General features: G+C 38.2%; 2 protein-coding genes across 2 annotated transcripts; both read left to right on the top strand.

Annotated features, from left to right (window-relative positions):
• The first annotated feature begins 3,055 nt into the window (after positions 1 to 3,055).
• On the top strand, positions 3,056 to 4,356 carry LOC114710255 (olfactory receptor 10A5). Its single transcript, XM_028894358.2, has one exon. It carries the CDS (start codon positions 3,403 to 3,405, stop codon positions 4,354 to 4,356), a length of 954 nt encoding a protein of 317 aa, XP_028750191.1. The 5' UTR covers positions 3,056 to 3,402.
• A 10,705-nt stretch (positions 4,357 to 15,061) lies between these two features.
• Positions 15,062 to 16,009, top strand: LOC114710262 (olfactory receptor 10A4). The gene has a single exon (XM_028894366.1). It carries the CDS (start codon positions 15,062 to 15,064, stop codon positions 16,007 to 16,009), a length of 948 nt encoding a protein of 315 aa, XP_028750199.1.
• Positions 16,010 to 16,454: the final 445 nt, after the last annotated feature.

Raw genomic sequence — 16,454 nt, 5'->3', positions numbered from 1 at the left:
TTGTATTATTTGTATAATTGAATGGGAAGAAGAGTGCCTGATCTGTGGTAGTGTGTGATTATGAATATTTGTTAGATTTATAAACTATTACCTGTTATTAATGAATATATGCCATTTTATTTCCTCATAGCATCACTTCTATCCAAGAAAAAAATATTTTTAAGCAAGGAAACTGAAGCTCAGAGAGTTTAACAAAACTGCTGAGCATCATAAGCAGAGAGTTCCAGAGCTAGGGTTACATTTAAGACATTCAGCTGCAGGCTCTTACATGGTGATGATACCTCTTTTCATTAGAGCTTGGCTTTCTTTCTCTGAGTTTATCCTTTTGGTATTGGAACTTCATCACATCCTCAAAGGATAATAGATCCAAGAAAGATCAGGTCCCATGGAGAATAAAAGAAAGTCTAGTTACACCTGAGGGAAACTAAGGTTCTAATCTCTGCATCTAACACTGAGGACAAAAGAGACACAGCTGAGGACAGCTAAAGCCAGCGGTCTTTTGTCATCTGTTTCAACTTCTTCTGGTCCTATAAGTTCAATGTAGGAAAAGAAGCATCCCTTGGCAGTTTCTTCAGCCTGCTCCAGCATGTTTCAGCAGGGCCAGCCAGTGTATCTCATTTAACATTTTTAAGTATTAAGAGAATGAGTATTGGTAAATACATAGGAAGGGAGACAAATGAAATGAGTTTACTATCGGTTATACTACTTAACTATTGTCACTGGTTCTATGATTCTGCTCAACAAATATGCAGAGATTTTATAGAAATTTCCAATCTTCTTAAACAAAACTTCTCTCACTAATAATTGCAAGACATCACCATTTATCATGCCTTCATTATTACCATTGTCTTGTTACTAATTTTTAGTTAGCACTCAAAGTAATGAGTTCCATTAAACAGTACCTCTTTTGAAATGCATTCAAAACTTATTGATATTCTGGATCTGACAGATTTTTTTTAGTTTGGTATAAAATTCTGCTCATGATTTTATATGAATAAATATCATAAATTTGTGGAAAATATAATCAGTTATATAATCAGACAACAAACTGACATAATGAAGATATTTCCAAACATCTAATTGCCCCCTCATCACGAAGGATCCATTTACAATGCTACTTGTTGCCATTTGGTAAAACATAACTTTTACTTTAAAGATACAGCCTTCCATTTGGTATTTCTTATTTTACCTCTTAAAGTAAGTTTAGTTTTGCACACAGTTGCAGGAAGTGGGACAGAGAATTCCAGTATATTGCTTCTCCAAAAGATAATAGCTTTAAAAACTACAGTACAATACCGCATCCAGGATGGTAAAATTTCCTTAAAAGATGAATGATGGTAAGCAATTTTCTTTCTTTTTACCACTAATCTGTGATTTATAAGGGTATTCTTATTTATTTCACATTGTTTTATTGTTTTTCTAATCAAGCCACCTAACAGAATTTTCCTTATTCCCCCCTAAAATTAAGTAAAATAAAATACAGATCAGTTTATTATAGAAGAGTCACTATGTGGCTTTTTTTAATTGATAATTTGTATGAGAGATGGCTGTGCCTTTCAGTGACAGGAAGAAGGTTTCTACTTGAGAGTTTCTACTGCATTATTGATCCTTTTACTATTTTATAAGGCTTTATTGGAAAATTCAAGACATTACATGCTTCAGGAAAATCTTTGATCAGTTTGACCATAATTATTCTGTGATAAAATTTCTCTTTTCTTTTGTAGATGCTTTGGAATTATAAAGGTGGTCTTGATATTCACATTACCCATGAGTAACATTAAGCTTTCTTCATTGAGTTTTCTCTTGCTTCAGAATCTGTTGGTAATCAACACTCATGAGAAAGGTAAGCATACAGTCTGGTCTCCTTGCTTCTGGGCACACAGCTTTCATTCCTCTCCTTCATTCATACTGTACCACCTAGTCTCACAATTGTCAGTGATCTTTCTACATGACTTATATGAACATTTAATTTCACTTCCCCAATATTCAGGTAGTTTCTTCATCTACAAAATAAAGTACAAATTCATTAGCACGAAAAGATCTAAGAGTGTAAAATACACAGCCAACAACATTATTTTTGCTTTTTACTGTAAAATGATGGTTTGGTGGGGTTTTTAATTGGCTTGTTGGTTTTGTTTTATTTTTGAGACAAGCCTTACTCTCTAGCCCAGGCTAACCTGGATTCATGCAAGTTCCAGATTGACCTGTAACTCTCGGCCATCAGCCTCCCAAATGCTGGGATTATAGGCCTGACCAACTACACCCAGAATCTAAATTTGTGGATTTCATTATTCATAATGTTTTTTTCAGATTTTTTTCTTTTTGTGATTCCCTCACCATGTCCATTTTAGCAAATTTCATTTTCCAACTTTATCTCATCATTTTTTCTTTAGAATTCAATATCCTAGACTGCAATAAAGAGAGAACTTGTTGGTAACCAACAAATTTAGAACCAAATAATACAGCTAAGATCCAGCTAGGTCTAGGGAACCTTCTGAACATGCTGATGTTAATAATATGGGTTCTCTTCATTATCTTTTCCTCTATCTTTGTCACAATTATTTTTAGAAACTCCATTGACTCTCTGAAGCATTAGTGTACAAATCCTTAGGTAAAAAAAGAATTATGTAACACATAATTTAATAGAAATCAGAAGAAGTTGGCGATTCAACAGATATTGTTTGTGTTAAAAAAAATCTGCTGCATTACAGGTAATGCATACCTTTATTTCCAACACTAGGGAGATTAATGCAGAGGCAGGAGGATTATGGGTTTAAGGCCAATCTGAACTACACAGTGAGACTCTATCTCAGAAAAAAAAAAAAAACCCTGTTCTTCTTTTGATTTTCCACAATATATCTGAGGTCAGTATTATCACACAGGAAACAGAGATTTCAAGGAAATAGGACACATAAACTGTTCTTAATAGCTAGCATACCCCTCACCTCTCAAAGTCAAGATTCATGAAAAGTAGAAAAATCATTAGTTTGCCTGTCTACTATTACAATTCTATTTCTGGAGTTTTACTAAACTCCTATTTTGTGTGGGGGTGAGATGTTTCGAAATTATGAATAATGGACATATTTCTCAAAAGTTTGTGTGTATTCAGAGCCATAACATCTCCAAAAATGTATCCTTTAATGCCCCTTCTACAGACTCAGGGATATACCTATGCTTGTCCTTCTCAGGTGTGAATGTGCAAACAGGGGAAAATCCACTTCAGAGACTCACTCAGGCATGTCTCAGCTTACGCACAAGGAATTTGTCCTCTTCAAACATATCCTGATTTTGACTCTTTGCTCGAAATTAATCAGTAATCTGGAGGGAAAAAATTCTAGAATCTGATTTGTGCAATCAAGAATCTGTCTTCATGAGCACACTGGAGATTTATGTTCAGTGTCCATGGATGCAGGAAACTGGTCAAGAGTAACTGAGTTTGTCCTCATCAGCTTCTCTTCCCTGCCTACTGAAATACAGACCTTGCTCTTCCTGGCATTTCTAGCCATCTACCTGATCACTCTGCTGGGAAACAGCCTCATCATTCTGGTAACCTTGGCTGATCCCATGCTGCAAAGCCCAATGTACTTCTTCCTCAGGAACTTGTCCTTCATAGAGATTGGCTTCAACCTGGTTATTGTGCCCAAAATGTTGGGGACCTTGATTGCCCAGGACACAAGCATCTCCTTCCTTGGCTGTGCCATTCAGATGTATTTCTTCTTCTTCTTTGGAGTGGCTGAATGCTTCCTCCTGGCCACCATGGCATATGACCGCTATGTAGCCATCTGCAGTCCCTTGCACTACCCAGTCATCATGAACCAAGGGACACGTGCCAAACTGGCTGCTGCCTCCTGGTTTCCAGGATTTCCTGTAGCCACTGTGCAGACCACATGGCTCTTCAGTTTTCCATTCTGTGCCACCAACAAGGTGAACCACTTCTTCTGTGACAGCCCACCTGTGCTGAGGCTGGTCTGTGCAGACACAGCTCGGTTTGAGGTCTATGCCATTGTTGGCACCATTCTGGTCGTCATGATACCCTGCCTGCTGATTCTATGTTCCTACACTCGCATTGCTGCGTCCATCCTCAAGATTCCATCAGCCAAAGGGAAGCACAAAGCCTTCTCCACTTGCTCCTCACATCTCCTGGTTGTCTCTCTTTTCTATGTGTCTTTAAGCCTCACTTACTTTAGGCCTAAATCAAATAATTCCCCTGAAAGTAAGAAATTATTATCATTGTCCTACACTGTTGTAACTCCTCTGTTGAACCCCATCATCTATAGCCTGAGAAATAATGAGGTGAAGAATGCTCTAAGTCGAACCTTCCACAAGGCTCTGACCCTCAGAAACTTAATCCTATAGACATTAAAAGGTAAGATTAATATTTGTTGAATGGAGAACATATATTTGTGATTCATATCTATCTCTTATTGATCTCTATTGTGATGAATTCCAGTTGCCAATATGGCTTTTGGAAATCTCAATAGAATAAGAAAAAAACACAAATGCAGTTTAGACATATTATTGTCATCAATATAAAATTTTCTTTACCTGCCAATTATACCTCACAAAAGTGTATCTTTGTTTTTCTTATTTAGTTTGTATGCATAATCATAAACTTAACTCTGAAATCCACTTAGACTTTGAGGTAAGTAAGGAACAAAAGGAGCCCAAAGAATTGCAGTGAGATGAACTGTGAGTATTGTGAAGAGATGAGGTGGGGCTCTCCTGAGTTTAAAGGGGATTTCCTGGTGGCTATGATGCACACAAGTCAGAAATATTAAGGCTGTCCATGATGACCTTCTTCCTAGTCTTGCTATTCCTGTACTCCAATCACTCCATGCTTCCAAAATGACCATGCTTTTCACCTCAATGAACACATGATTGCCATACAATCATTCCATCTTGACAAGGCAGATGAAACTTGGAACTGTTTGTATTTGGTCCAGCATTTGACATGGACAAAATACCAGGACCTGTATGCTTCAGGATGAAGTTCTCATCTTCAAATTTCTCTCTGTGGATGAACTTGCTGATAGTGTCATTGTGGCATGTGAAGTCACCACTCTGACACATGAATCTTGGAACAATTCAGTGAAGTTGAAATACCAGGTCCTTCCTCTACAGTGTTCAGAGTATGAATTTTTTCTGCTGGAACTTTGTCTGCAAACATCTCAAAGGAGATGGAGCCCAGAGGTTCAACATCAACTACAATATCAAAGAGCACTGGAGTTTGTCAAAGCTGACAGCAAGTGGCTATAAGGGACAGCAGCATCTGCAAGGCCTTTATATTACTTTATTTACTGATTCTGTTGACATTTCAACAATTCAGTGCCAAGAACTTCAAGATTCTTTTATTCCTGTGTAACACACACTTTGAACACTATAAAATGGCTAGTAATTTTAACATGGGGTCATATGCAGAAAAAGACAGGGCATACCTTTGAGGCAATGTTAGTTCTTCTAAACTAACTAGACTGCAGCAAGGAACAGTAGCTCAATAACCCTCATGAACATGCATGAATAACCTCAGTGGCTATTTCTTTCCCACTGAATTCTTCACAGAAAGAATGTCCTGAGATTCTGTATGCACCTTGTCTCACATATAGGTCCTTATACTTTGTTGAAGTGGTATGGTTAAGTGTCAGTCATGGTGCTACTTTCATCAAAGCATTAATTAGGGCCTCGCTGATTCCAACAGATCTTCTTTAATCCTATGATTCCTTTTATGACCTCATGGCACTTTATTTTATACATGTGTCATTTCTTTATTTAATCACTTACTGTTATAAATCATGCTATCCAGATCAGCCTTTTATATATTCTTGACATTTCTAATAGTATATCTGACAGATGTAAATCTAGAAATTGAATTTCTGAGGCAAAAGATAAATACAAATATAACATTACATAATGGAAAATCAAACCATTTAAACATCTAGTAATTTTTGAGAAGCTTGTTTCCTTCAGACTTCATCAATAATATTTGTTATGAAACAATGAACATTGATTATTTCATATGTAAAATAAACTCAATGAATTTTTAGTTTAAATAAAATAAATATTGAGAAATGAGGAAAATAGATGAGTATGTAAGAGAAAATGCACATATTTCATTTGAACTTCTGAATACACAATTTGGATAATTAACATAGGTAGTATCTTGCTTGGTATCCCATTTTTGTCCTGAAAGATTGCCACCATTAGTTTGGACAAATTCATCCACTCTTTCAAGACCCACTATGATGTCTCATGCAATGTTTATTACTCTTGTGTACTTATATTCCAAGTTTATTAATAATTTCAATTTTATAAATATTTGTGTGGTTTTTTAACAATATTGTTTTCTCTTGAAGTACTTGCAACTCTTTGAAAACTAAAACTTCACAGATGTTTCTCTTTAGGTATATCAAAAGACTTATGTTCCACAGAACTACACTAAAAACACTCGGAGAATATGGATATAATTAGAGTCAGATGAAAGACATAGAACTTCAAATCTAGAGTATTGCCACAAATAACAGTTGGTACTTGGATACACAATACAGACTGCCTAGACAGGCAGATGAATGAGGCTGGAGGTTGTTTAACGCACAACAACAAGTAGAATGAAAATTCCAATGATATTGTCAGTAGAACATTTGGTGTTAGTCTAAAGTAAAGAAATATATACAGATAATCATGGAAGACAATGCCTTATGCCAGAAACCAAAATCAAACCAATCAAGGGCTGTCCCTAGCTATGGATGGAGCCTTAGGTATAGGCACTATTTTAAAGGTTTGTAAAAAGAATATCCATGAAGATTCATATTGCAAGAGTTAAATGATAATTAACTCAATGTTGACTATATCATTTCTTTATTTGTGTTTACCTTGCCCAAGGAAAAAAACTTTAATTTATAAAGTGTGTTGTGTTGGAGGAGGATACATTCATCTGTGCATGGAGGTGTATGCATGTAGAGGCAAGAGGCCATTCAGTGTCTTCCTCTATCACTCTCTCCCTTGTACCTTTGAGACAGGATCTCTCATTGAACCAGAAACACCATTTTGAGTAGCCTGGCTGACTAGCAAGCTCCTGGGATCTACCTGACTTTGATCCACAGTGCTAGGGTTACAGGAACATGCAGCCATATCTGGACTTTTACAAGGGTGCTAGGGATTTGAACACAGATCCTCAGATTTGGGCAGTGAGTAAGACACCTCCCATGTCCCTAATTTTTGTAGAATAAAAAAGATGACAAACGAATAGGATAGTCCAGTTTTTAAAAATAATTCTGACTTGAAGTGGTATGAGAATGGATTAATTCAAAATAATTTTTGAAGAAGAATTTATGGGAAGTGATGGTAGATGGCATGTGGGTAATTGTGCTACTCAAAAGATGAGGGATGATTCTGGAGGAAGACTGATTCCTGCAGCAAAACTTGGGTGTCCTGAAAAGCTGGGGAATACACACAAACTATGCAAAAGGAGGAGCTTTTGAATGTTTTCCTTCTTACATCTTCTGCCTGTTAAAAACATTGCCCCCAAAACCAACAAGAATTCTGCTTGCTGAGAGATGCAGACGTGATCACCACACACCATGTTGTCTCAGAATTGGTTCTAGAGTCATAAAGTCAAGATGACTTGCTTACTAATGGAATAACTACATAGGTCCAGTACAGTAGAGAAGAGACAAAGTGAAGCAAAGCTTCAATTTCATGTGAAATCCTGACATCAGCCTCATTCTTCAAGGAACAACAAAGCATAAGCAAACCTTTTTGCTTATGTTGGATCATGTCATAGGAGGGTTTTTTTATATTCACTTTCCATATGTGAAGAAAAGAAGAGAGAAACAGCAAGCTTCCAGGCAACTCAGTCTCATAGAGGTTTCTTAGGATCCAAGGACCAGAAAATCTGAAAGTAAAGCTTGACCAACTTTAGGGGTATGGCATATTTTCATATTATAAATATGTTTATTACCTCTTAATTTTTAACATTAAAGCTTCTTGAAGCCAAGGAAGGATTCAGGATCTGTAAAATTGGCACAGATAAAGAAGGTACGAGCTATCAGATGGGGTGGAATGCTGTAAAATGTTGTCTTCTGGACATGGGATGGCTATTGCACCAATGAACTCATAGCAAATGTGGTTACCAGGACAAGACCTGTACAAGGTCAAGACAGCCAACATTCATTCTGGCGTGGGCAGGAAGTCGCACTCTAGGCCCTACCCCTTAATGAGGATATATGGCAGCTGATACTTGCTGGGAGAAGGGACGATCATTTACTTTGGAAGATGCTCCCACTGGTAGGTTTCTCATGCTCTGGTGGATGGCCTACACCCATGCACATGTAGACAGCACTGATTGTACTTGGTGGGTTATCAAAAATTAAGTTAGAAAAGTTACATGTTTGGGGGCACATGGGGAGAGTTGGGGGAGAGAAATAGGGGTGGATGTGATCATATTTCATTATATGCATGTATAGAATTCACCAGAATAGAGAAAGGGTGGTCCAAGAGGACTGAAAGGGATGTGTGCCTGTTGTGCTGCTTGTAATAATCCCTTCAGGAATCTCCTTCATCTATGAGTTAAGAAAAGAGAAGAGAACACACACACACACACACACACACACACACACACACACACACACACACACCTTTAATCAGAACACAAAACAAAAGCCCTTTAAAAAAATAAATAATTATCACTGAGACTTTAAATCCAGAACAGCTATGTGAGGTATCTTCTCCAAGTTCAACGCCTACCCATAAAGTGAGTTTTCTGTGGAAACTTCCATGATGAACTTAAACTAAGTATAAATATTCAAACTCATCTTCCAACAATATGTATTTCTCAACAGCAAAAGTGTAACCTAACACATAAGAAGAAACAAGTGTTTTCCTTTATATGATGTGTTTATTTCCACCATGGATTCAGAACCACACAAACCCTTACATAGGGCAGTGATAGTGTTCTTTCCTCATCTCCCACTTAGATACAGAGTCCTTTCCAGTGTATGTGACCAAGATAACACACAGACTCTTTATTTGTTAAAGCCATCTTTTTTGCCCATCCACAAATACATCTTCAACCGACTCACAATAATCTATTAAATTTTCCTATTATTCTTTCCTGCTCATAGGTTATGTCTAGAGAAAAGAAAAATGCTAGTGCTATTTTTGTTGCTGTATCATTTTCTCCTAGTTACACGTTCATCACAGTTGTAGTTTCATATTTTATAAGATTCCTTTGTCTGTTTTCCCTTCCAAACTTTCTATCCCATTAAGTAGTGACCATTTACCACTAAATACCTAGTGCCTGTTATGTGATAAGCATCTGCTAAACATTTACTGATAAATGACATTCAAAGTGGACTTTCTGCATTTCTTCTTTGGTTATGAGGACCCATGTTTTGATTGGTCCTCTTTCAAATGCTAGAGTGAGATTGATGTTGAGGAAAAGGATGAAAGGTGGAATGACAGAGAGAAGTTGGGTAGCCATAAGTATTTTCACATTATTTTTCATTGCAGGAACCATGCTGGATACCAAGCAAACAGTAATGACCAAGTCACATATAATTAATGCTTCCAGTGAGAAATTCACAATCAAACACATCCTTCAATAGCATTTTGAAAAAGTTCAACATCCGTGTAAGCATTTTGTACAAAGCTCTTATTACTCAGGGTCTTTTCCCCAAAGCACTGATTTCACTTTAATTCTTAAAAAAATTTTATTATAAAATTTTTATGAACTATACTCTGATCATATTCCTTCTCCTTACCCAAGTCCTCCCAGATTCTCTACATCTATCTACTCTTTACATGTTCCCTGTCTCAAAAACAAATCAAAACAGACCAAAAAAAAAAAACTAAGAAAAAGAAAATCAATTAGACAGAAAAAATACCTTAACAAAACAAAAAGTGCACAAAAAATGGAGTGTTTTGTGTTGGCCAACTACTTTGGGGCATGGAGCCTACCCTGGAGTGTGGTAGATAAACACAGTGAGATTTCATTGGGAAAAAATGCATTTTACCTTTCCCAGTAGGTATGAATTATTTATAACTTCTTAGGGGTGGAAAATATCCACAGCAGATTTTCTCCTTTTTCAATGTCAATTATTGCTCCAGCAGGGTTAGAATTTGGGATTCCTAGTCATACTTTCACTTCTTCATCTTGCTGGAAGGTTAGTAACATCTCTAGCTACTCATACCTTTCACTACTATTCTACACCTGGGTTAGAGAGTGAGTAATGGATTACAGTCCCCAAGCCTGAAGACTACTACTCCTCAGTCCAGGTTAAAACCACCCAGAAAACTATCAAATTTGAGGAAATGTAAACAAAACTGGTACTCTCTTCTAATTTCTCTAGCCTATAAACTTTGAAGTTTAGATAGACCACTGAGTTTTGTCCCTTTCTCTTGTGGCTTCACAACTGTATGAAAAGTTGGAGCTGAAATAAAAAACCTACATTCAATTATAGGATCATGGGTTCTTCATGAAGTTTTGTAATTGAGTTGCCAAAACTCATATCTGTTGGGAAGTAAATCATTGGCATCACCTGAAGAAGAGGAAGCACTGAGGAAATTCATTTGTCTATGATAAACAGCAGGGAATGAAATAGTCTTGAGACCCAGGCTGGAATCCTCTAGAGTAGCAGACATAGGCCCAGCACAGAGTATCTCTGGAGTGAAGAGCACTGCACAGCTCAGAGCCTGTTTACAAGTACTGACCCAGCCACTGCACAAGATTTACCTGGGGTGATTGCCACAGCCCTGAAACAAAGCATCTCGGAGACCTTTGACAATGGCACAACCCAGAGTCCACCAGCAAATGGGATGGAGATAAGCCTAGCCCAGAGTGTCTCTGGAATGACTCCCTCAGAATAACCTGGTGCTTATCTGGAATGACTGGCACAGTCAACGCCATCATTTAGGACTCTCCTGGAGTCACTCATTCTCAAATAGCCGGAGACTGCTCCATAGTGACTGCCACAGAGGAAAGTTTTTCCAGAATTTACATGGACAGATATCACTCATAGGAGGTGAGTAAAGGGCAAGGAATTGTGGCATAGACTTGAAACCTTTTGTAAAGAGGATGGATCACCACCAGAAAGATCTCTTTTTTTGACAAATTTCTAAGAGACAAGAAGACAGATCAGAGTCTCATGCAAAACACCTGGAATTTTATAGAACTTGAAAAAGAATAGATCCTGAGAAATTATGTGAGACAATATTGACATGTGTGATGTGCTTTAAAATGTTCAAGCTGTTCGTTTGTATACAGATTCTCACTTGGCCCTTCACCATCACCCTGTCAAGTAGATGGGGCATTTAGTAGAATGATAGTCTTACATATCAGAAAAACATAACTCAGAAGTTATGTCAGCGTCTAATTTTATAGCTGTTCAAAAGTTATCCTACCTCAGAACTCTGAACTGCACCTACAACAGAGTCCTTAACAATAAAAAAAAAGATATAGACTGAAATAACTGGTTATGTGGAAATTTTGCTAAACACTCATAATGTATCTCGTTCTCCTGTTTTTAACAAAACAGAATCCCAAGGTTTTAGTCCTGAAAATAGACACTGAACTAAGAGATGTCACTGTCTAAGCCACCAGCCTCAACTAAGTTCCTCATTTCTTTCACTTCTTAATATAGTTCTCTCTCTGTCTCTCGTCTGTCTGTCTGTCTCTCCCTCCCTTCCCCCCCCCCCCTCTCTCTCTCACACACACACAGAGTAGCAAAGACAATTAACAAAAGCTGTGTACTTGACATTCTCCTGCACTGGTAACATCCTCACAAATAGAACCTCAGCTACAGGAAGGCCATATTCAAAATCTACCCAGTGATTTCTCTGCTGTCCTTTCTCTGCATAGCGGGAAAAACAGAGAATCTAAAATAGAAGTGAAAAGTGACAGGCATGAAAGAAAAAAAGAGGGAAGAATAGCTCAAAAGGAGGAACTATAAAGGGGAAGATTAGCAAGAGATTGAGAAAAATGAAGGATAGTACATAATTACAACTGTGAGGAAGGAGGCAGATGAGAAGTCCTAAATCAGGTTTTGTCTGTGTGTCTTTTGCAACCCTGAGGCCTTAGGAAGATGGCCCAGGAGGCATTTCAGAGATCAGGAGAAAAGCAAAGCTGTGTAAAGATAGCTCTAAGACCTTGCCTTTCATTACATTTAAATCCTTGTTCAACTTAAGCATTTCCAGTCCCTGGCAGTACTTAAAGAGTAGTCTGCCCTTGCTGCAAAGTCAGAGAGCCACAACTAGTCCTATGTAAATTCTCTCTACCTTTTTAAGTGTTCTTTTGTGATACCATTTTCTTCCTGCTCATTTGTCATTCGTTTTCCAGTATCTAACTGGAGTCATTCTGCTATGGGTCATTAGAAATTTTCCAAACCAAACTGTGTTTACAGTGATTCCAACTGTCACTGGCCATGGTTACACTTGATTGGATTAGTTTTAAATTATTCAACATTGTTTTACCAGAGGATTCAATGAATCTTTAATGAAGCTGTAAAAACTAAAGTCAGGACTTCCTAAATGTTCTACTATGTAAACAAATATCAAAGATTTCTTTATGTTGTTTTTTGTTGTTGTTTCTCTTTTATTGAAAATAGATGTTTTTCTCACCAATATATTCTGATTACAGTTTCTGCTCCATCTACCCCCACCCAGTTTCACACATACACACCATCCTCCCATCTGGATCTACCCCCTTTCTGTCTCCCACCAGAAAACAAACAGTCAAGCCTGGCAGTGGTGACTCACGCCTTTAATCCCAGCACTCCAGAGGCAGAGGCAAGAGAATCTTCAAGAGTTTGAGACCAGCCTGGTCTCCAAATTGAGTTCCAGGACAGCCAGAGCTGTTACACAGAGAAACCCTGTCTCTAAACCCCTATTCCCACCCCCCGCAAAAAAAAGAAAAAAAGAAAAAAGCAGTAAGAAGACAAGCAGTATTTCTAAGGGATGATAATAATAAAATATAGTAAGATAAAACAAATATAAGATATCAAAATAGGAAAAAAAAACAATAAACAGAAGAAAATAGAGACAAGAAAAGGCACAAGAAATGAATATAGATACAGCGACCCACATAGAGAAATTGAGGTTGAGTATTTTTAAACAAATATCAATCAGCAAAAACACTAAGTATTCTCTTCTTTGTATTTCCCTTCCCATTCATCCTTTCACTGACTCTTAAACCTGCACAGGACTTGAGTGTCTTCTTTTCAACAAGGCATTTCTAACACTCTCTACACTCAAATAACTCGCTCACCCAGAACTTTATTCTTCAGCATTGTGCTTACTCACCATCACATAAAACACATTCTATTAGTAAAATTTGCTGATAATAAGTCTAATTATGGAGAAGGCAGTTTCTATGAGAGCAGAGATTTTCTTTCTTTCTAAATATTCTTTTATTAAAAAAAGTTTTTATTCATTTTACATACCAATCAAAGATCCCCCTCTTCTCTCCTCCCACCCCACCAGCCTCCTCCTCTTAACCCACCCCCCCATTTCCTCCTACAAGAAGGTAAGGCCTCCCATGGAGAGGTACATTTAGTAGAGGCAGGTCCAAGCCCCTCCCCTTGCCTCAAGGCTGTGCAAGTTGCTACATCATAGGTAGTGGGCTCATGCCTGCTCATGCACTAGGGATGGATTCTGATCCTACTGCCAGGGGGTCCCTTAAGCAGATCAAGCTACTCAACTATCTCACTATGTGGAGGGCCTAGTCCAGTCCCATGCAGGCTCCATAGGTGTTGGTCTAAATTTCATGAGTTTCCACTAGTTTGGTTTGGTTGTCTTTGTAGGTTTCTCCATCATGATCTTGATGCCCTTGCTCATAGAATCCCTCTTCTCTCTCTTCGACTAGACTCCTAGAGCTTGGCCTGGTATTTGGCTGTGAATCTCTGCATCTGAGAGCAGAAATTTTCACTCCAGTCACCACTTATGACCTTTGATGACTACCACATAGAACATAATTTATATTAATCAAATAATTGTTCTTCTTTTGTCCTAGAAATTTAAAAGCAGGGCAATGAGTTGGATAGATTTACTTTTTATCCTGGAAAGCAGAGTTAGCATCATATTGTCACAATCTTCATGGCTATCTTTTACTGAGTATATACAGTGCATCATACAACAGGTTACACATTTTCATCTTATTCCTTCATCTAAGATTATCATCATTAAAAATAATTTGAGGTTCTCAATTTTGAGACTTGGTTGTTAATGAAATCTTCTGTTTCATTCTCATGGAAAGTCTTATCAGTGGCATCTAGATGTTTGAGGTGGACTTCATTAACATGCAATGTGTGACCATCAAGTGCCTTGAGAGCCCAGCACAACTTAACCAAGAAGAGATGATGTAAAGGCTTACACTCAACACATCAAGATTCTCTCATGACTCTAATCTTAACTCTGTTCTCTTTGCTCAGGCACAACTTCCTTGAGAATTCTTCCTCCCTGAGATGTATAAACATCCACTTCTGTGTTGTAAGTCCTGATGAATGTAGAAGTGGGAATTCTTGCAATAACGTTAAATCTTTCACAGTATTACGGATCTTGATATTAGGTCCTCTGTAGGACTATTACTCAGGAATCATTTGCATTTAATTGGACTGTCTGTTTCTTTAATTTTTTTTTCTTTTCTGGCCATTTGTTATACAAAACATACCCAGTCAGACCTCGTCCTCTTCCATTGTGCAACCAGACTTCAAAAACATTTCCCCTGTCTTTCTTAGCACAACTGACTATTCAGAGTGCTAGGGTAGGAGGGTAAGTGGAGTTGTGCTTTGGGGCATTCTCTTCAGAATGGAGAAAAGCTTGGACATGTATAAATACATAGAGTGAATCTCAGCTTAATGGGAAAACATCAGGATTCTTAAACAACTGTGAACTCAAATAGTCAAAATTATTTTACACATTTTTGGAGAAGACTGATGCTTTACATTCTACAGTCACAACAAATGTAGCGTCTGGAACCAAATGAGGTTTCTTATTTAGAGTACAATAAGCATATAACATAATATGTGGAAGTTTTCTCACCTTCCTGAATCTTGGCTTCTCAATGTGCAGAAGAATGACCTGGGGAAACTGGACAACTGTTAGGGAATTTATTCTTGTGAGCTTCTCAACATTGTCCTATGAGCTACAGGCTCTATTATTTCTCTTGTTTTTGATCATTTACCTAGTCACACTCATGGGCAATGTTCTAATCATCCTGGTTACTACAGCTGACTCTGCCCTGCAAAGCCCTATGTACTTCTTTCTCAGAAACTTATCCTTCCTGGAAATAGGCTTCAACTTGGTCATTGTTCCCAAAATGTTGAGTACTTTGATACTCCAAGACAAAACCATCTCCTTCCTTGGCTGTGCCACTCAGATGTATTTCTTCTTCTTCTTTGGGGCTGCTGAGTGCTGCCTCCTGGCCACAATGGCATATGACCGCTATGTGGCGATCTGTGATCCCTTGCGCTACCCAGTAATTATGAGCCGCAAGTCCTGTGCCCAGCTGGCAGCTGCCTCTTGGTTCGCAGGGTTCCCAGTGGCCACTGTGCAAACTACATGGATTTTCAGTTTCCCTTTTTGTGGTCCCAACAGGGTGAACCACTTCTTCTGCGACAGTCCCCCTGTCATAGCCCTGGTTTGTGCTGATACTTCACTATTTGAACTGGAGGCTCTAACAGCTACTGTCCTATTCATCCTCTTTCCTTTCTTATTGATCCTGGGTTCCTATGTCCGCATCCTCTCCACCATCTTCAGGATGCCTTCAACTGAGGGGAAACACAAGGCCTTCTCCACTTGCTCCTCCCATCTCCTGGTTGTCTCCCTCTTCTACAGCACTGCCATCCTCATGTACTTCAGGCCACGCTCCAACACCTCCCCTGAGCACAAGAAAATGGTGTCGCTCTCCTATACAGTCATCACGCCCATGTTGAACCCCATCATCTACAGCTTAAGGAATAATGAGGTGAAGACTGCACTGAGACGGGTCATTGGCAGAACTCTGAATCCTCGGAAACTGTGACTGACTTGGACAGGCACTGGCAAGGGCACAGTGGAAGGACAAAACAAGGAACATTGAATTCCCCAAGTTTCTACTCTTTTAGGGGATACTGTGTACCTACTGAAGTTTTGGAATCTCCACTAGGATCCATTTGAGAATGAAAGAACACAGAAGCTAAAGGAAACTGCTGGCTGACTATGAGACTGGCCTACTAAGTTCCCTGCGGTATTCCTGATTACTTCAATTAAGATCCTTTGAAAGCTGACAATTTCCTACAACCCACCACACATACATACATACATACATACATATGTGTGTATATATATATACATATATATATATATATATATATATATATATACTTTAATCTTGAAATTCTTTATCCAGTTCATTTTAGAATCTGTTTTACTTCCCTCAATTTGCCCCAACACAGTATCTACATATTTTAAGAGGACCTTCATCAGTT

Source organism: Peromyscus leucopus, chromosome 1 (assembly GCF_004664715.2).
Source record: "Peromyscus leucopus breed LL Stock chromosome 1, UCI_PerLeu_2.1, whole genome shotgun sequence".
NCBI classification, from domain to species: Eukaryota; Metazoa; Chordata; class Mammalia; order Rodentia; family Cricetidae; genus Peromyscus; species Peromyscus leucopus.
The sequence above is the reverse complement of the archived record's forward strand: the minus strand, read 5'-3'. Positions and strand labels throughout refer to the sequence as shown.